This window comes from Lissotriton helveticus, chromosome 7 (genome assembly GCF_964261635.1).
Source record: "Lissotriton helveticus chromosome 7, aLisHel1.1, whole genome shotgun sequence".
Taxonomy (NCBI): Eukaryota; Metazoa; Chordata; class Amphibia; order Caudata; family Salamandridae; genus Lissotriton; species Lissotriton helveticus.
This window is the reverse complement of record NC_136068.1, coordinates 2,951,553-2,973,014: the sequence shown is the minus strand read 5'-3', so window position 1 is coordinate 2,973,014 and position 21,462 is coordinate 2,951,553. Positions and strand designations below refer to the sequence as shown.

General features: G+C 46.6%; 1 protein-coding gene across 1 annotated transcript in view; it reads left to right on the top strand.

The window, feature by feature from the left end:
* Positions 1-20,042, top strand: part of LOC144767535 (trypsin-3-like) — an 87,281-nt gene extending 67,239 nt beyond the window's left edge. Inside the window, exon 5 of the mRNA XM_078650956.1 lies at positions 19,759-20,042. Coding sequence (XP_078507082.1) covers positions 19,759-19,908 — 150 coding nt within the window. The 3' untranslated portion in view covers positions 19,909-20,042. The remainder of the gene's footprint in view (positions 1-19,758) is intronic.
* The last annotated feature ends 1,420 nt before the right edge of the window (positions 20,043-21,462 follow it).

Here is a 21,462-nt window from a genome sequence, read left to right as displayed (position 1 = left end):
TGGGTATAGTGCACCCTGCCTTCGGGCTGTAAGGCCTGTAGTAGGGGTGACTTACCTATACCTCATGCAGTGTCTATTGGCACAGCACACAGGGCCACACTGTGCCACTGGAATCAAGCTAGCCTGGCTCAAGAGAGGTGAAACCCCGAAAGTGGTCCCAGGATGCTTGTTTCCAGTCCAGGAAAGACATGGCTTGGCAGTTCGGTCTAGACAGTTCCCATCAGGAACAGGGTCAGACTGATTTGCATATGGCTGGATACAAACTGAGATGACGAAGTGAAGTAAAGAACACCACAGCAGATGGCCCGGATACACAATGCTAAATTCACATATTGCCCTAAGTGCAACAAGTTAGCAGCATCTTTCATACACATGCCCTGGACATGTAATATATTAAACACCTATCAGCAAGATATATTTGGCATAACACAGCAGATGACTACGCTACAACTGACCCCCTCCCCACTATTGCACTGATGGGGTACGTGGACACTCTGCCCAAATGCAATCGCAGATTCACAACAGTGGCCCTGCTTCTAGCGAAACGCGAAACACACGCAGGGGTACCAGACAGAAACCTACAGTTAAAGGCTGGCATAAGAGCACGTCGTATTGCGACATTATGAGTGAGTTGTGCGCTGAACTGCAACCACCCACGTGTCGCCCAAAGGACGTATGGAGCCTGTACGGGAAAATCTTCGACAGCAGGAGGAATGTGACACGCAACCGAGCCAGGGGAGACCGCTCCCAGAATAGTGTTCATAAAGGATGTGGAATAATGACCGGAATTACAAGAGGGGGCAGAGCCAACAGAAAGAGCTGGGACTAGCGGCTAGAAGGAGGGGCATTAGGAGGGGAAGTAGGAAATGACGAATGCAAAGTGTATCGGATAAGAGCTATAACGTCCTCACAATGGTATAGATATGTACTAAACCAATAATGTTTGTCGACTGGAGAGATGATGTAACTGCACACCAATGTGTCTTAAGTTTTTTTTATGCACTGTCTAAAAAAAGATGAATGAAGTTTTTTTTTAAAGTGGGCTAAAGAACGATGATGGATTCAACCCAGATCTGTGACTGGGGGTGAGTGTCTGAAAAGTGTCAGCGCTCCGTCCATCACCTCCTCGTGCTTGCTTTGTTCACACAGGGCCGTGTGCCATGTTGACTCTTCGGTTTTCTCTGTATCAAATGTCCAGCAACTGTCCAGTATTTGGGGCAGAGGTCTGGATCCTTCCTTCCTCGATTGAACCGCGTGGATTGCAAGTTGGAGTACCTCAGGGCTCGGCTTCAAGCCCGACGTTATTCAACATCTACCTCACTCCTCTTGCTCTACTTGCGGAGGTCCTGGGAGCAAAGATCCTTTCATATGCTGATGACACCCAGCTCTGTTTTCATGGGAAAGTAAGACAGGGTCCCTGGAGAAAATATTAGAACCCGCCTAGCGGAGGTCTTCCAGTGGCTAACCTCTCAATAGCTCAAATGAGCTGCAGAAAAAACAGGGCTGCTATTTTTTGGAACTAAGGCCAGGAATCATGGGAATCTTTTTGGCCAGTTGAAGCATCCTTACCAGGGCACCAAGCGAACTCGGTGAAGAATGTTGGCAATAAAAACAAAGATGGCCGCTCCATCTTACCGCAGCTGAACACAGTAGAAGCGTCCTGCTTCGGATTACTCCATATCTTAACGAACTTTCTTAATTTTGTGTCCTTCTCAGCCAGGAAACAGATGATACCGGTGCTGCACTATGGCAGTGCCTTGTATCTGGGCCTTCCTGAGAACCTCATCAACAAACTGCAGGTGGAGCACGCGTCTCAACATCTGAAGGCTCTGCATCGGCTCCCGATAAAAAGAGGATCTTATAAGACTCCTGGGGCCTCATTTATGAGAAATGACGCATCGCTGCATGAAAGCAGCAATGCGTCACTTCTCAGTGCGCCCTCCTTGCGACATACCTGATGCGTCATATTTAATGTATGACGCATCATGTCGCAAGGAGTTACAGATACGTCAGTATTTCTGACGTATCTGTAAGCGCAAAAGTCACGCATTGCTGGAGTGTGTCACAAAAGTGACGCAACTCCAGCAATGCGTCCTTTCACATGGGGCAAGCCCCATAGGAAAGGGCCTGCGTCAGTCTTACGCCTGCTGTGAGGCAGGTGCAAGATTTTGACGCAACGGCGTCCTAGAAGTGACGCAGTGAAATCTCATAGATTTCACTGCGTCACTTCTACAAAGCTTTTTGCGGGTGAACGCCCCCTTTGCATACATTATACCTGACGCAGGTATAATGTAGCGCAGGGGTTTACAAAGTGACGCATCTGCTCAGATGTGTCACTTTGTAAATAGTGCGCAACAGGAGGCATGTTTTACGCTGCTGATGCGTCACAAAAAGTGACGCAACGGAAGCGCAAAACTGACGCAAGGCCTCATTAATGAGGCCCCTGTTGTGGTCCACGAAGCCCTCAGTCAGACGGGCCTGAATACCTGAGGGCACGCATTCGTTTTTATGCTCCCTCCAGATGTCGTCTCCCTATAGGTGTCGGCTTAGGCGGCGGATCCTTCTCCTTCTTCTTAGGCCCGTCAGCTCGGAACAAACTTCCCACTGAGATTCGGAGCATCACAGATATGTCTCATTTCAGGAAAAGATTGAAAACACGGTTATTTAGGCAAGGCGAAACCGACTGGCCTCCTAGGTGTGGGTTGAGGTGCAGAGAACCAGGACACTCCATGGAGTAACAAGGTGCTTCACAAATGCCTGTTCAGTCACTCATTCATTCACATCTTTAGACAGTGTTTAGAATAAATCCTGGTCTTCTTTAAACCGGTACATTTGATGGCTTTACTGGAGCGTGAGGCCACCTCATGGGGTGCTGAAGAACGGTGCTGGAGGTTTTAGGGAATGGTGAGTTTCAAGGTTGTCTTCGCTTTATTTGTACGTTTGTTCACGCCTCTGCTTGCAACAGTGGGGAGAGTAGTGTCCTCTGTGGGCTGCTCTGTAAAAAGGTGTGTTATTTTAATCAGTTGGGTCATCCTTTTGGCCTGCGTGGGCTGTCGTGCTCAATGTTGATCACCATGACTGCGGGAATGTGAGCTCGAGAAAACACTGTGTCTGTCTGCTCCCCGATGGGACAGCTGAGTGGACTTTTGATAACACCTAGAACTAAGTTTATTCTTGTGGTGTTTTTTTATCAAAACACAAGATCCACTCACTTGCCCGGTCCATCGATGGGGGCAGTTTGTTGCTGAACCCTTCCTTGTCCATCTGTGTCCAAGGCACGTAGATGGGTCATGCTGCACCTTTCTGCGGCAGTGGACAAATGCTGGTCTGAGGAGGCGTAGTCAGTTTGTCCCCGACAAAAACGCTCCCACCATCTTAGGAATTCCTGCATGTAGGAATGTGCCCCTTTCTGCATGGTTGCCCCCTACTTTTTTCCTAATGTTGATGTACTTTGACTGAGTGTGCCCTGGGTTCCTGCCAACCAGGTGCCCAGGCCCTATGTTCTTCCCTAAGCTGCACTGTTGCAAAACCCAATTGGTAACTCTCTGGCCACATGTAAGTCCCTTGTAAAATGTACCATGGGTAACAAAGGCACGGTGACCAGAGAATGCCTTTAAGGGCTGCAGGACTTATTGTGCCACGCTTACAGGGCCTGTACCTTTACACCCACACACACACACACACACACACACACCCACTGCCATAGAAGGCAGAGTGTTTATTTGCAGAACAAAGTGAAGAGTCGACATGGTACACATCCCTGTGTGCCATGCCTACAACCCACTGCCCCGGCATACTTCAGTCACCCCTCTAGCTGGATGCCCTATGCCAGTGGTGAGGAGACAGGTGCATGAGCCCTGTACCCCCACAGTGTCTAAGCCCATTCTCAGACATTGTAAGTGCAGTGCTGCCGTTAAGAGTAAATGGTGCTGGGAGTTTGTCATTACGAACTCCACAGCACCATAATGGCTACACTGAAAACTGAGAAGTTTGGTATCAAACTTCTCAGCACATTGAACCTACACTGATGCCATGAAAAATGAACTGAAAGGGCATCTTAGAGATGCCCCCTGAAAAATGACCTAACTCTAGTGTCCATGCTGAGTGGCTGCTTGCCGACAGAACGAAAGGAGGTCACGACCACAGAGGTTTTTTGAGCAGAAAGAGATCTTCACTGGGGATTGGAGTAGAGGCTATTGATTGATTTTTAGTAGCTTTATTTTGGATGCGCAAGTAATAAGCAGCTCAGTTTCACGCCCCGGATGCTGCCATCATTTTCTTAGCCGGGTCCTGATTACATGGCATACGGAGTTGTTGCCCACAAGTTGTTTCCCTCACCCTTGTTCTGAGGAGGCCAAGATATGTATGAAGGCCGAAACGCATCTGCGTCGACAGGTTTTGATAAGAGGAGTCTGACGATATTTGGATTAATCCTTTAATGATTAACTGCACAACTTTTGAATTAAGGTTCTGGAGGAATTAGAACCTGGTGGGCAGATAAGACGACCTCTAAGTGTATTCCTTTTATGGAATAGGTGAACACTTTCTTTTCGACCAAGCGGGTAGAAGCAACCTATGAATTGTTGTGAATTCTTTGTGATTTGTATATAATTGTTGTGTGTATATATATATATATATATTGAGGCGGACACTTGTCTGTTTTATTTGGTGAAGAATAAATTTCACGATGAAGTTTTAAAAACCAGCCTTCGTACCTTCTTGGAGTCCTTCCTGTTGTGGTCTGTGCCTGCAACCTCCCTCCGTGGACCTGGAGGGTCAGGACTTTTGTTTCATATATATATATATATGTATGTAGTTTGATGAAAGAATTTCAACAAATTATGATGAATTGAATCAACAGTACGATAATTACATTATGTCATCGTGTGTCCTCGGTATGTGATTGTTTTGTTGTAAAGAAGGAACTTGAATTAATGACAGGACTATGCACTGTTAATATGGGAATATACGGTTCCCTCTGTAAATAGAGAGATCTCTATAAATCTTTTCCTCCTTGCCATTTTTTCTATTCTTTTGTTGCATTGTTCTTTACCCAGGTATAGAGGGTAATTTGGGTAATCCCCTACTTATTTGAATATTAGTGGCTGCTTAGGCTGCCACCACCAGACATGTTTCTGGACCCCTGGGTTGAGAGCCTGCTGCTCTTGGAGGCCTGAAACAAGGCACATCCTGGGACGAGGTGCCAAGCCTCCTCCCCTACGATGGGCAGGGTTCATGAAGGGGAAGCTTTTAAGGCTTACCGCCTTTATGAGCTACCCCAGCCATTTGCTGCTCCCAGCAATTGGCCCCACCGGTTCTGCCCCCCACTTTGGGTGGGAGATTTGGCAGGAAAACCAAGTTAGGAGGAGAGGTGTGCCCACCCTTTCCAACCCCACCCCTCAGGTGAGGGAGGCGAGGAGAAGCACAACTCCCAGTCCCCGCCATCTTGCAGATGGGGGCATCCAGCCAACCAGAGTGAGGTATATGCCCCCGTCCCACTGTAGGGTGGCATAATAGGGGGTGTACCCACCCCAGGGAAGGGACCCATTGGTCCCAACCTTTACTTACATGTAACGCCCCTAAATCTAGTATTTAGGGGAAACCCTGAACCTGTCTCCCTCAGACAAGAAGAATCAAGAAGAAGAAGGACTGAAGAAGACGTGCTGAAGGAAGAAGAGGAGGACCCCAACTGACCTGGCCCCTGCCCTACTGGACTGTCCCAGCCTGGACCTGCTCCAGCGAAATCCTGGTGTATCCTGCAGCCAGCTGCCCCCAAGAACTCGGGGACCTGCCCTGCCTTCCCCAACCAGACTTTGTCTCCTGTGAGCACCAGGTTTGTTCACCAATAGACTCTGGCCAAATCAACGAGTCTGCACCACTCTGCACTCGAGGCCCATAGCCTGAGTTTTAGGGGCCCGACACCACGAGGCGGTTGTTCCGGCGATCCTGCCCTGGGATCTGGTGATCCCTGACCTGCGTCAACTCTCCAACTGACACCTGCAGCCCCCTCCTGGAGCATCCCCCGATCTTGACTGGAGCGGCTAAGAAGAATCCAACACCAAAAGACACCCCTGCATCCGACATCCCACAGCCGTGGGTGGCACCACCGACCGTGTCTTGGCATCCCAAGACACTCCAACGTACCTCTCCCACCGGTGGTCGCCTCCAGAAAATCTTCGTCCCCGAGCCTACATTGTTTGTTGCAACTGTAGAAACCCCATTGAAAACAACAGGGCACCCAACGCCAGAACAGAGCCCTGCACCCGGCCACCCCAGTGCTGCTCTGGGTGCACCTTGTGTGCTATATCGGATCCCCCTGAGCCTAAGTCCAGGAGCTTAGCTCCCACAACCTTGTGGCCTGATCATGAGCAGTTAACAACCGGTGGCCCCCTATCCCCCATTGGATAACATTGGGCCTCAGCACTCTGCACCCAGCCGCCCTAGTGCCGCTGAGGGTGCATTGGAAGTGTTTCCTTGACCCTTGGGGAACCTGTGTTCTAACCCCAGAATACCAACTCCCAGACCTAAGTACTTGCCGTTAAACCGATAACCTTGGGGTATATTATCAAGAACTGCAATAAAATTATCGCCGCTTTAGCGGCAGGAAATTGCAGCTATAACGACGATAATGGGCTTGATAATATGCCCTTGTGTATTCCCATAGCAGCCCAGGTTAACACCAGAACCTGGGCTGCTATCGGAATTCACAAGGACATATTATCAAGTCCATTATCGCCGTTTTAGCAGCAGTTTTCTGCCGCTAAAACGGCGATAATTTTATCGCCGTTCTTGATAATATGCCCCCTGGTTATCTCCCATAGGACTGCATTGATTGCTTTCTTGTGAAACTTGTTTTAAGTGTGGAGTTGGTTTGTATGAAACTCTAAGAAACTGCAAATGTAAAACATCTAAATTACATCCCTTTTCTCTGGGAAATGTCCCAATGTGACATCTAGGCTTGTCACACTGAGTAGAAAACGTAATTTAAAACGCAATCTGAAACGTTATGAACAAACTAATCTCAATGGTAATTGAAAAGTAATCCCAACTGTTTTATAAACAAGTGACTTACCTGTAACCAACCCATTTGCATTTAACTACATTCAAACTGTATTTAACTGCATTACACTTGCAAAGTACTATTACACTTACCTGTACCAGGGCAGGCTTGGTTCTAGAAAATAAAATACAACTAAATAATCTTTTTATACAACCAAATTGGTCTGAGATCAGTATTTGAGTGTGTGGCATCATTTGCTGACTGAGTGTGTATAACAAATGCTTAACGCTGTCCTCTGATGCTGCCTCACTGCTCGTCCACACTACCACAAATAGAGATTTAGGTGATATCTACTTTTACCTCTGCCTACCTTTGTTGTTCCACTGGACTCTGTTCGCACTAAACCTCTTTTTGGTATGGTATATACAGAGCCAGCTTCCTGCATCCCCTCCATGCCGAATGCAGTCCAACACAATGACCATGTCCTCGGGTTCGAAGGATCCTTCCTCCGGCCAGGGATGATCCTACTGTCCCTTCTTTTCATTCCAGCAGGCACATAGACGTCAGAAAGGCCATGTGAAGGCGGCGCCTCTTCTCTGGTGACTTCCTCTCTAGGGGTTGATCTCCCTGATTGACGTGTTCAGGGGAGCAGTATATAGAACAAGGGAACCCGTATTAATGGCCAAGGACCTCGGGTCATACATATTTTAACAAGAACAAAGGTCCTAAGCTTATCAAATACTTTCAAAAAATAGCAATCATAGACTTAAATAAGAACTATGGCGTAATTTCACATGTCCAGCCGGACAGGGATTTATTTGCAGAATTTTTTAGAAAAATAACCAAGTAAAACATGAATCAAAAAGGACTGGGCACAAGCCTGTACCAAGTCAAGAGGGAAATAGAAGAAATAAAGAGTTTTGACAGGCAAAAGGGTTGGAGCAAATGGCAGCTTATAATACAATGCAATCTTGTATAAGCATGCACAAACAGTGACTGCACTTAATATACGAGTTAAAGGCATGCAGCTCTGTTACAACAGTCGACGTGACGTTTCGATCCCTAGCTCCAGTTTTTGTACTGGGATCATCTTCAGGACTAATAATATTGCTATTGCCTGAGTTGTTTCGAAGCCAAGCCCGTTGGGCGGGTGAGCTCCTACAGGGCGTCTGTGGAGGACGCGGTAAGTTGTCGGGTCTGGCACCTCAATGATAGAGATGCAGCGAGTAGGACGGGACTGCGGCTTGGTATTAAAAAGGGGCGCCTCATCCGAGGACGCGGATCTCCACCATCGTGTGAGACTGACGGGACTCTGCTCTGCACCCAACCCTATTCAGGTTAGATGTCAGCGGACTGTTCACCCTGACAGCCGCCATCGCCCTATCATTCAGGATCGACCACACTAATTTCGAGTCCTACCTATCTCAGGCATCCGCGTCCTCGGATGAGGCGCCCCTTTTTAATACCAAGCCGCAGTCCCGTCCTACTCGCTGCATCTCTATCATTGAGGTGCCAGACCCGACAACTTACCGCGTCCTCCACAGACGCCCTGTAGGAGCTCACCCGCCCAACGGGCTTGGCTTCGAAACAACTCAGGCAATAGCAATATTATTAGTCCTGAAGATGATCCCAGTACAAAAACTGGAGCTAGGGATTGAAACGTCACGTCGACTGTTGTAACAGAGCTGCATGCCTTTAACTCGTATATTAAGTGCAGTCACTGTTTGTGCATGCTTATACAAGATTGCATTGTATTATAAGCTGCCATTTGCTCCAACCCTTTTGCCTGTCAAAACTCTTTATTTCTTCTATTTCCCTCTTGACTTGGTACAGGCTTGTGCCCAGTCCTTTTTGATTCATGTTTTACTTGGTTATTTTTCTAAAAAATTCTGCAAATAAATCCCTGTCCGGCTGGACATGTGAAATTACGCCATAGTTCTTATTTAAGTCTATGATTTCTATTTTTTGAAAGTATTTGATAAGCTTAGGACTAGTGTTCAGGGGAGCGGCAGATGTCGTTGCTATCCTTGTGCACGTGTAAGGGTCCATGCTGCTACTCTTGTGTCTCAGTGTGTTCCAGTCTGGCTATCCCGACTACTTATTTCCTGGTCGGCCCCTATCCTGTGGCGACGCCCAGGTGGTGTGTGTGTTTCTGTTAGGTGCCGTCCTTCCCGTCGCCGTGTGGATCCTGAGACCCTGGGGGAGCTATAGCCCATGACTACCCTTCAAAGTCTGATTTTGAAGCACAAAGGTGCCTGCCTCCCCCTTCACTGCTGGAATCACCTTCCAGGACAGCCACAAACTTCCCTCTGACCTTAGGTTGTCCTGTCAGGTGGATAAGAGCCTGTGCTTCTTGCTCTGCTCGGGCCTGATGGATCGAGACCAATGGGTTGGGGGTCAAGCCCGAGGTAGCCTGCTACTGGACTGAGTCGGGCTGGCTTTGTCTGAATCTCCATTGAAACATTTGGGCACCCGACATCGAAACTGCACACTGCACCCGGCCGACCCTGAACCGCTGGTGAATGCATGTTTGATGCTGTTTTGTGGCCGTCCCCTGTAGCCCGAGGAGAGGGATGCTTCGTGTAACACACAGAGTTAAAGGAGCTTGATAGTCTGTCAATATTGGGTCGGCGGGCAAAAATATAAACCATTTGTGCAGAGAAAAAAGAGACAGCTGACAACTATCAGCCCTCTGTGGCCAGACACAAGTGATACCTCAATCACCAAGGTCCACATTTTCCCCTTATTTATTTATTTATTTATTTATTTATTTATTTATTTATTTATTGGCATTTCTAAAGCGCAGCATATACCCTGGGGTGTCTTGGCGCTGAGTAATTTGCCGGCCGGATGAAAAACTGCCTTGCTCTGATCACTTTTCTATACCAGGAATGAATTACTAAATTATCTATTAAACAGCCAAGTTTTTAATTTTTTGCGGAATTGGAGTAATGTGGGACATGCCCTAATGTCCTGGGGTAAAGTATTCCAAAGTTTGGAAGCTGCCACTACAAACCGTCGGTCTCCCCACATCACGGTTTTGGTGCGTGGTACCATAAGTTGGTTACTGTTGGTGGAGCGCAGTTGGCGTGTGGGTTGATACGGTCGTAGATGGTCTTTAAGGAACTGTGGGCCCTGTTTATTTAGGACTTTGTATACAATGCATTGGGATTTAAATCTGGCTCTATTCTGAATCGTCAACCAGTGTAGTTTGGAAATGGCATTGGATAAAGGAGCAAACTTTGGAATTCCCAGAATAAGACGTGCTGCTGCGTTCTGTATAGTCTGCAGTTTTTTAAGGACTCTTACTTGGGCATTGATAAAAAGTCCATTGCAATAATCTAGGGATGTCAGGACTAGTGAGCTCACCAGAGTTTTAATGGCGGTGGTAGGAAGATAGGGGCTTATCTTTCGGATCATGCGCAGTTTATAGTGGGCTACTGAGGCCACTTTGCTGGCATGGTCCATGAAATTCAGATGGTTGTCAAAAATTATCCCTAAGTTCCTTACTTTAGTCACTGGATCTGGGGGGGGCACCAAAAGTTTGGGGCCACCACGAGGTAGGCCATTCTGGTGAGAGTTGTCCAAAAATCATAACTTCGGTTTTTTCCGAGTTTAGTTTTAGGCAGTTTGCTGCCATCCATTCACCTAGTTCTGTCAGTCCTCTCTGGAATCTTTTAGCTACCTCCTCTCCATCACCCCTTATAGCCAGCACCAATTGTGTGTCATCCGCGTAGGAGGTTAGGCTCATCCCATGTGCCTTGATGACATTGGCCAGGTCCGACACATATATATTAAAAAGTGTCGGACTCAGGGATGAGCCTTGAGGTACCCCACACGGTTGTGACAATTTGGCAGATTGATAAGGGCCCAGAGAGACAGCCTGCGTTCTCTCCGAGAGAAAGGAGGCGAGGAGAGCTCTTGCCGTGGAGGAAATGCCTATTTTTCCGACACGGTCGACCAGAGTACCGTGGTCGACCGTGTCGAAAGCTGCTGAGAGATCCAGCAGTACCAACACCGCTGTTCCGCCTTGGTCTCTTATTATTCTTACGTCTTCAGTTGCTTTAATAAGGGCAGTTTCAGTCCCATGGTATTTCCTAAATCCATACTGAGTATCATCTAACTTCTTGTGGGTTTCTATATACTCAGTTAATTGTAGGTTCATGGCCTTTTCCACCACTTTGGCCATGAACGGAAGGCTGGCGATGGGTCGGTAATTTTTTAATTCTGACTTATCAGCTCCTGACTTTTTCAACAGTGGTTTGAGCAGTGTGGTTTTTAGATTAATGGGATATGTCCCTGAGAGCAGGATGGAATTACAGACTTGTGTCAACACTGGTATGATTGAATCCATCACCGGTAAGAGTGCCGATAGTGGGCAAGGGTCCAACTTGGATCCTGCTTTAATTGTCGATACAATTTGTAGTACTTGATCTTCTGTCAGTGGTTGAAAGTCTGTGAAGGATGAAGTCCCTGTTAGTGTTAAGTCTTCCTGACTGTTATTGAGATCATTTGAGTGCGTGATTTTTGCCAGAAATGGTTGATAAATATCATCCACCTTCTTAAAAAAGAAGTCGGCTATGGCGTCGCACATGTCTTGGGTTTGAGGTGGGGTCAGGTCTGGAATATTACCCGAGAGCACTTTAGTTATATCATATAATTTTTTGCTCGAGTTCTTTGCCTGCTCAATTTGCCTCATATAGTACTCTTTTTTTGCTTTTATAATCATGGCTTTGTATCTTGCCAAGGCCACCTTGTATTTAGTTTTACTTGTAGGATCATAAGACTTTCTCCATTGTCTTTCCCAATATCTGTTCTGTAATTTTTGTGTTTTTAGTTCATCCGAGTACCATGGTGCGGTAGGGGTGGTCCTGTTCATGGATAATTTCTTAATGGGGGCTAATGAATTCATGGCATGAACAGTCATGGAGTTGTTGTATAGCCAGGTTGGGATTGGCCGAGATTGACGGGCGAGAATCATCCAGATGGCTTTTTAGATCCTGCTGATTGACATTGTGCCAAGCTTTAAAGGTTATAGGCTGGTGAGGGGAAGTGTCTGTAATAGATTTTTTATCCATAGCCAAGGTGCAAAAAACGGCATAATGGTCTGTCCATGGCAGTGGACAGATATCATTTACTTGGAGCCCCTGGGCACTAGAGAAGATGGCGTCCAAAATGTGTCCCGCTTGGTGAGTGGGGGAGGTAACCAGTTGATGTAACCCCAAGACTTCCATATCTGCAATGAGAGCTTGGGTTTCTTTGTTGTTGTTATCGTCTAGGTGGAAATTCAGATCACCTAATACTGTGATCGAATCTTCTAATGCTAGAGATTCCAACTGTGTGCTAATACTTGTTAGAAAGCCAGTTTTGACTCCTGGGGGCCTATATATAAGAAGCCCTTTAAAGTTGACTTGTTGGCTAAGTCTAATAGAAAACATCATGGCCTCACACGAGGTGTCCTGTATTTGAGTCACTATTACCTCCATGTTTTCTCTAGCTATAATGGCGATCCCTCCGCCTCTCTGTCTAGGTTTATCATTCTGTCTTGATCTATCTTGTCTGTATGCTTTGTAGCCTATGGGTGTGGCAGAGACCATGTCCGGGCCAGATGATTCATCTGTCCATGTCTCAGTGATGAAAAGTACATCTAGCTTAGAATCTGCTATTAAGTCAGCGATTTCTTGGCTATGTTTGCATAGGGACCGTGCATTAATGAGGGCAAAGACTGCTTTATTAGATGTAGGTATACGTTTTAAGGGGTTCTTTACACCTTGCGGCAGAGTTGTATAGCGGCAGTGAGGACAACACAGTTGGATTTCTGTCTGCGTGTTGCCAAGATCAAATGTGACGCAAGCGTGGTTCCTTGGTATTCTAAGGTTAAGGAGAACATCCCTGGGGTAGACCGAGCTAGCACCTATCAGAATCGGGCCAGGGGTCGTGGCCCTCGGCCCGGTCCCGGCGCAGACGGGCTTGCCTTAGGCGCGCCTTTGGCGCGCCCGCTGCGCCCGCCCGCTGCGCGGGCGGGATGGTGCCATATCTTTATTCGTTTTTGGGCGGAGGAGGGTGGGAGGGTTCTATGGACTGCAGCGCTGACCTTCCCTCACCAAGATGGCGCCTCGGGAGGGTCAGGTGAGGTCAGGGCGCCTTCCTGCAGCGCGCTCTGCCTGCCAAGTAAACAGCGACCTCTGGTGAAGTAATCTCACCTTCGAGGTAAAAGTAGGTTAAAATAGCGCAATTAAAATATTATACAGTTTTAAAAACAGACCGTCCTTTAAAGTTGCGAGGAGGTGTAGTAATTCTGGGCTACAAAGGTATAGAGAAGAATCCCCCGGCTTCCGCCTCAGGGGAGAGCAAAATGCAAAAATTACCTAGCCAACCCTGTCCCTGCCTTAAGTATCCTGGGAGGGCGGGAGGGTTCTATGGACTGCAGCGCTGACCTTCCCTCACCAAGATGGCGCCTCGGGAGGGTCAGGTGAGGTCAGGGCGCCTTCCTGCAGCGCGCTCTGCCTGCCAAGTAAACAGCGACCTCTGGTGAAGTAATCTCACCTTCGAGGTAAAAGTAGGTTAAAATAGCGCAATTAAAATATTATACAGTTTTAAAAACAGACCGTCCTTTAAAGTTGCGAGGAGGTGTAGTAATTCTGGGCTACAAAGGTATAGAGAAGAATCCCCCGGCTTCCGCCTCAGGGGAGAGCAAAATGCAAAAAGTCTGAATTACACCCAGGGGCTGTGCTACACCCAGTAGTCCAAGCGAGTAGCACCTCTCACTTCTTTCAGATACTACCAGTGTTAAGAAACTGATAGCACTAAGAAAGATCTTTTAGACTAGAAAAGTAGGATTGGGATGCTGGCCCTCCTTGACACCCCGAGCCTATGCGTACGGTCTGTGTCAGGCTCAGTTGTTCAAGTGGTCCCTGTATCACATCCAGAGTGAATCGTACCCTCTGTGTCACGCCCAGCGGTCCAAGCGATGAAACTGTACCTGCCTCCACCTTCTCTAGCGTGCTGAGTAGGAGAAAAGCAAAAGTGAGCTATATTGCCCCATACTGGGACTAAGGATCAGATATATTCTCGTACCCTGTGACGGCTGTCTTCGAGCAGACCTCAGCCCCATGGATTCAGGCAGCAGAACTTGTAATCAATTATGGTGTCTGCTCACCGATCTCATTGCACAGCAGTTGGGCTCGATGAAAGAATCTCTCATATCTGGCTCTCTAAAATGTTGCTCGAATATGAATTTATCTCAAGTAAATGAAAAGACAGGAGGCGTTTGGCAAAACAGAAACAAGTTGGTATAATTAAATGCAGCGGGTGGGAGAACATCGACAGAGGCGAGTCTGAAAACAGGCTCGAAGTACAGAATATTTCGCCACACAGTTATATATTTTGTGGGTACAATAAAACACTTTGACATTCTTTGAAAAGCATCATAGTCATAAATAACCAGTATGTTCATCTGATAAACAGGACAAAGATGGCACTCTGCCTCTGGGCCAGTGTGTGCGTGTCCAGATGTTCATTGTGGTGCGCGCGTGATCACCTCGTGGGCTGTGCATGTTGTGTCCTGATTGGCTAAGTGTTCCTATCTACATGTGGCATCTAACATTTTTTGTAGTTTTGGTTAACGCAAGTCTTTGGCCAAATATGTTTTATTGGGGTCAGTCTCCTCGGTCCTGTTTGTGTTGTGACTACCTATCTGTGAGACACTTCAGGGTTTTCCCGGGGGACGCGTTTGTTTTAGAGCTAAATGTAACCCCACCTGTGACCTGTCAATCGGTAGGCTTGGGTATGGGTTGCAGGCCTTTCTGACCATGTATCTCTGATTTGGGGGGTATGGGGGGGTAATCTCAGATGAATCCAACAGTAATTATATGAGTTTGTGCGTGTTTGCACGTAGAACATGGCGGTCATTGATGTCATATTTACCAAGTCTCATTATTATACACACAGTTGTTACTCCGTACATCAACATTGCATTCAGTGATAATGACACAATTATGCGTGCTATAAGTTATGGTATACATCGACATTGGATTTACTGCTATTGGCGTCACTGTGCATGCATAGATTACAGCGTACATCGATACTGCATCGATTGGTACTGCTGCTGCTATGCGTGCATACGTCATGGTGTACGTTGCAATTGTATTTATCAATCTCAACATTGGTGTAACAATATAATTGCAAGAGTTTATCATAACAAGCGTGGTGACGTTCCTGAAATTACACAAATTATGCTTGCATAATCTAAATTTCGCCCAGACTTAACTAAAAGCCACATTCGCTATACACACTGAAAAAACACACCATCACAATTATTTTGTACAATGTAAAAAAGAGTAAAGAATAAAAAACTATAGGCCCGATTCACAGAACTAATTTAAGACAAAATCCTAAACTTACTACTTTTGGTATTCGCAGAAGTTAGGATTTTGTCTTAAGTTTGTCTTAAGTCTGTCTTAAGTTTGTCTTAAGACAAACTTAAGACAAAATCCTAACTTCTGTGAATACCAAAAGTAGTAAGTTTAGGATTTTGTCTTAAGTTAGTTCTGTGAATCGGGCCCATTGATTTATTCAAGTTTTTAAAACTTTGGCAAACAGTGAAAAAGCCCTCTGAAAATCACAACAAATAGAAACTGGAAACAAGAACACCTATTCATGCATTGCCTTTCCCTCCCGCGGGTGGGTCAAGGTTGCTTGTTCAAAACTCCTCAGGTGTGGTATTTCACTCACATTGGTCGCTGTTGCTTAACTGTTGCATATCTCCTCAGTTGTTCAAAGGTGCTTTGCTTACAACTCTTCATGTGTCTCCCACCCTCCCACCACCCCATCCCCCCTCGGCTCCAGGTCTCATTGTTAACAGTTGTGTATGTGTAGCATTTCTCTCAAGTGCTTTAAAATTGGTTTATTTACAGCACCTCATGTGTCACCCTTCCCACAGGGCCTCCGGGTTACTTTGTTTACAGCTCGCCAGGTGTTTCTTTTCTCCCCAAGGACCCAAAGGTGGTTTGTTTGCAACTCCTCAGGTGTTTCAATTCTCCCCAAGGGTTTGAAGGTGCTTTGTTTACAGTACGACAGGTGTTGCTTTTCTCCCCAGGAGTTCGAAGGTGCTTTGTTTACAGCTCAACAGGTGTTGCTTTTCTCCCCAAGGGTTTAAAGGTGCTTTGTTTACAGCTCCACAGTTGTTTCTTTTCTCCCCAGGGGTGCGAATGTGCTTTGTTTACAGTTCCACAGGTGTTTCTTTTCTCCTCAGGGTTAGGAGGTGCTTTGTTTACATATCCACAGGTGTTTCTTTTCTCCTCAGGGTTAGGAGGTGCTTTGTTTACAGCTCCACAGGTGTTTCTTTTCTCCCCAGGGGTGCGAATGTGCTTTGTTTACAGTTCCACCGGTGTTTCTTTTCTCCCCAGGAGTTTGGAGGTGCTGTGTTTACAGCTTTCCAGGTGTTTCTTTTCTTCCCAGGGGTTAGAAGGTGTTTCATTTACAGCCCCACAGGTGTTTCTTTTCTCCCCAGGGGTGCAAATGTGCTTTGTTTACATCTTCACAGGTGTTTCTATTCTCACCAAGGGTTTGGAGGTGTTTTGTTTACAGCTCCACAGTTGTTTCTTTGCTCCCCAAGGGTTCGAGGCTGCTTCGTTTACAGCACCACAAATGTTTATTTTCTCCCCAGGGGTTCGGATGTGCTTTGTTTACAGCTACGTAGGTGTTTCTTTTCTTCCCAGGGGTTTGAAGGTGCTTTGTTTACAACGCCATAGGTGTTTCTTTTCTCCCCAGGGGTTCGGAGGTGCTTTGTTTACAGCTAATTAGGTGTTTCTTTTCTCACCAGGGATGCGAATGTGCTTTGTTTACAGCTCGACAGGTGTTGCTTTTCTCCCCAAGGGTTTGAATGTGCTTTGTTTACAGCTCCACAGGTGTTTCTTTTCTCCTCAGGATTAGGAGGTGCTTTGAATTCAGCTTCACAGGTGTTTTTTTTTCCTCCCAGGGGTTTGAAGGTGCTTTGTTTACAGCCCCACAGGTGTTTCTTTTCTCCCCAGGGGTGCAAATGTGCCTTGGTTTACATCTTCACAGGTGTTTCTATTCTCCCCAAGGGTTTGGAGTTGTTTTGTTTACAGCTCCACAGTTATTTCTTTGCTCCCCAAGGGTTCGAGGCTGTTTTGTTTATAGCACCACAAATGTTTATTTTCTCCCCAGGGCTTCGGATGTGCTTTGTTTACAGCTACGTAGGTGTTTCTTTTCTTCCCAGGGGTTTGAAGGTGCTTTGTTAATAGCGCCATAGGTCTTCCTTTTCTCCCCAGGGGTTCGGAGGTGCTTTGTTTGCAGCTCAGTAGGTGTTTCTTTTCTCCCCAGGGGTTCGGAGGTACTTTGTTTACAGCTCTGTAGGTGTTTCTTTTCTCCCCAAGGGTTTGAAGGTGCTTTGTTTACAGCTCCACATGTGTTTCTTTCCCCCCCCAAGGGTTTGAAGGTGCTTTGTTTACAGCCCAGTAGGTGTTTCTTTTCTCCCCAGGGGTTCGAAGATGCTTTGTTAACAACTCCTCAGATGTAGCTTTTCTCCCCAAGGATTCGAATGGGCTTTGTTTATGAAATGAAATGAAGGGTTCAAAGGACTCATGGTCACTTTGTTTACAGCTCCTCGGCTGTTGGATTTCACCCTAAGGGTTCAAAGGTTTCAAGGTCACTTTGTTTACAGCTCCTGTGATATTGTGTCTTTCCCCGGGGTCCAAGTCACATTGTTTACAATTGCTCATGTTTTTCATTTCTCTCCATGGCTTCCTGGTTTCTGTGTTTACAGCTCCTTGAGTGTTACTTTTCAACCCAAGGGTTCAAAGTTACTGTGTTCACGGGCTCCTGGGGTGGTGCCTTTCTCCCCAGTGTCTCCTGATAACTTGTTTACATCTCCTCTCCAGGTCACACTGTTTAAAGTTGCTCATGTATTAACTCTTGCCTAGGGGCTGCAGGTAGCCTTGTTTACAGCTTCTCAGGTTTTGCCTTTCACCCCAAATGTTTGAGATCACTTTGTTTACAGCTCCCCAAGTGTTTCACTTCCTTCCAATGGGCTGCAGGTCACATTGTTTACAGTTTCTCAAGTATTACTTTTCCCCCAGAGTCTCCAGGTCACATTTTTAACACTTTCTCAGGTGTTTCCTTTCCCTCAGACGCCTCAGGTAACATTGTTTACAGTTTATCAGGTGTTTCGTTTCACCGCAGGGTTTCAAGGTCGCTATATTTCCTGCTCCTTGGGTGTTGCCTTTCTCCCCCTGAGATCCAGGTCACATTGTTTACAATTTCTCAGGTGTTAAATTTCCCCCCATGGGCTCCCTGACATTTTGTTTTCAGTTTCTCAGGGTTTGCCTGTCACCCCCACACCCCATCCCCTGGCTCCAGGACACTTTGTTTACAGCTCCTTGGGTGCTGCCTTTTTCACCTCATGGGTTAAAGGTCACTTTGTTTACAGCTCCTTGGATGGTGCGTTTCCCCACATGGGCTCCAGGTCACATTGTTTACAGTTCTTCAGGTGTTGTCTTTGCCTCCAGAAGCATCAGGACACCTTGTTTACAGTTTTCAGGTGTTTCCTTTCACCCCAGGAGTTCAAAGTCGCTTTGTTTACAGCTCCTTGGATGTTGCCTTTCACCCCAGGAGTTCAAGGTCGCTTTGTTTACAGCTCCTTGGGTGTTGCCTTTCACCCCAGGAGTTCAAGGTCGCCTTGTTTACAGCTCCTTGGATGTTGCCTTTCACCCCAGGAGTTCAAGGTCGCTTTGTTTACAGCTCCTTGGGTGTTGCCTTTCACCCCAGGAGTTCAAGGTCACCTTGTTTACAGCTCCTTGGATGTTGCCTTTCACCCCAGGAGTTCAAGGTCGCTTTGTTTACAGCTCCTTGGGTGTTGCCTTTCACCCCAGGAGTTCAAGGTCGCTTTGTTTACAGCTCCTTGGGTGTTGCCTTTCACCCCAGGAGTTCAAGGTCGCCTTGTTTACAGCTCCTTGGATGTTGCCTTTCACCCCAGGAGTTCAAGGTCGCTTTGTTTACAGCTCCTTGGGTGTTGCCTTTCTCCCCAGGAGTTCAAAGTTGCTTTGTTTACAGCTCCTTGGATGTTGCCTTTCACCCCAGGAGTTCAAGGTCGCTTTGTTTACAGCTCCTTGGGTGTTGCCTTTCACCCCAGGAGTTCAAGGTCGCCTTGTTTACAGCTCCTTGGATGTTGCCTTTCACCCCAGGAGTTCAAGGTCGCTTTGTTTACAGCTCCTTGGGTGTTGCCTTTCACCCCAGGAGTTCAAGGTCGCCTTGTTTACAGCTCCTTGGATGTTGCCTTTCACCCCAGGAGTTCAAGGTCGCTTTGTTTACAGCTCCTTGGGTGTTGCCTTTCACCCCAGGAGTTCAAGGTCGCTTTGTTTACAGCTCCTTGGATGTTGCCTTTCACCCCAGGAGTTCAAGGTCGCTTTGTTTACAGCTCCTTGGATGTTGCCTTTCACCCCAGGAGTTCAAGGTCGCTTTGTTTACAGCTCCTTGGGTGTTGCCTTTCACCCCAGGAGTTCAAGGTCGCTTTGTTTACAGCTCCTTGGGTGTTACCTTTCACCCCAGGAGTTCAAGGTGACTTTGTTTACAGCTCCTTGGGTGTTGCCTTTCACCCCAGGACTTCAAGGTGGTTTTGTTTACAGCTCCTTGGGTGTTGCCTTTTACCCCAGGAGTTCAAGGTGGCTTTGTTTACAGCTCTTTGGGTGTTGCCTTTCTCTCTAGGCGCTCTTACTGATTCTCTTCTGTGTTCTCTGTAGGGTGACTCCGGGGGACCCATGGTCTGTGATGGTAAGCTGATGGGCGTTGTGTCCTGGGGAGACGGCTGCGCAGTAAAGAACCAACCCGGTGTCTATGCTCCTGTGTGTAACTACACCGCGTGGGTGAAAGACATTATGGCGAAGAACTAAGGTCCAGTCTGACGTCGATGTTGACTCCTCCCCTTCATCGCCTTCATCCTATCACAATAGATGTACTTGGCCTCTATGCATGTTAATAGCAATAAAAATGAAATGGAAAAATAAAACAATGAAATCCAAAAAAAGACTCCATGTTCATTAATAAAACAAATAAAATACACAATGCATGCTGGGTACTGGGCAAGGACGGCTCTACAGGTGCAACGAGTCAGAGCCCAGAGCGCTGGGAGACCAGACCAGCCCCAGGATTGACCTGAGCGCCTCAAACATTCTCCTGTGCGTTGGTGTGACTTCATCTGGCTTGTCTCTGAAGTACTCCTGAATTACCTCTGGCTTCCCTCTGTCTTAGGTTTACTTATCACTGACTTACTCCCGAAGTACCCCTGGCTTGTCTCTGATTTACTAATAAATTAACTCTTGCTCACCTCTGACTTATCTCAGAATTTTTCCTGACTCCCTCTGACTTGCCTCAGTCTTACTCATGATCTACCTCTGACTGAATCTTGACTTACTTCTCACTTCTGATTTACCTCTGAGTTATCTATGACACCTCACTTACTTGACATCATTTTGCATTTCCTCTGATTTTCCTGTGATATATTCCTGACTTACCTGTGACATACCTCTTACACATGCATTTGTATCTGACAAACCTCTGACTTACCCCTAAATTGCACCTGGTTTACTACTGACATGTCCCTGACTTACTTCCTTTTGTAACTTGCATCTGGTTTACACCTAACTTTCCAATGACTTGCAACGATGTACTTCTGACTTGCATCTGACTAACCTTTGGTTTACTCCTGATGTACCACTGGTTTATCGCTGAAAACTAATTTACTTACCTCTGAATTATGTCTAGATGGCCATGACTTACATCTGACTTACCTCTGGTTTACGCCTGAAATGCTCTTAATTTATATCTGTCTTAACTCTGACTTACACCTGGTTTGTGTCTGAATTATCTCTGACGTACCTCTAAATTACCTTTGACTTATGACTTACCTCCGTCTTACTCCTGATTTAAACACAAGGAGATGAAGGACGGGGCACTGAAACTTTTCAGACTCTCACCCCAGTCACAGATCGGGGTTAAATCCATCATTGTTCTTTAGCTCACTTCGCCACCCCAGTTCAGACCCAGATATATGCAAATCAGTCTTGACCCTGTGCCTCATGGGAACAGTCCAGCCCGAACAGCCAAGTCATGCCTTCCCTGGACCGGAAACAAGCAACCTGGGACCGGTTTCAGGCTAACGGCCCTCATCAGCCAGGCTATCTTTAATCCAGTGGCCAAGTGAACAAGGGACCCACGTCTGGGCATACCCTGCCAACTTAGTGCGAACAAAGCAAACACAAGGAGATGATTGACGGAGCGCAGCAACCTTTCTCCTTGTGTTTACTTTTGATTTAACTTTTAATTAGATCTCACAAGTCTGAATTATCTTTGACTTACTCTTGAATTATTATTGACCTATCTGATATATATATATATATATATGTGACTTACCTAAGGATTACCTTTGATTTACTGCTGATTCACTG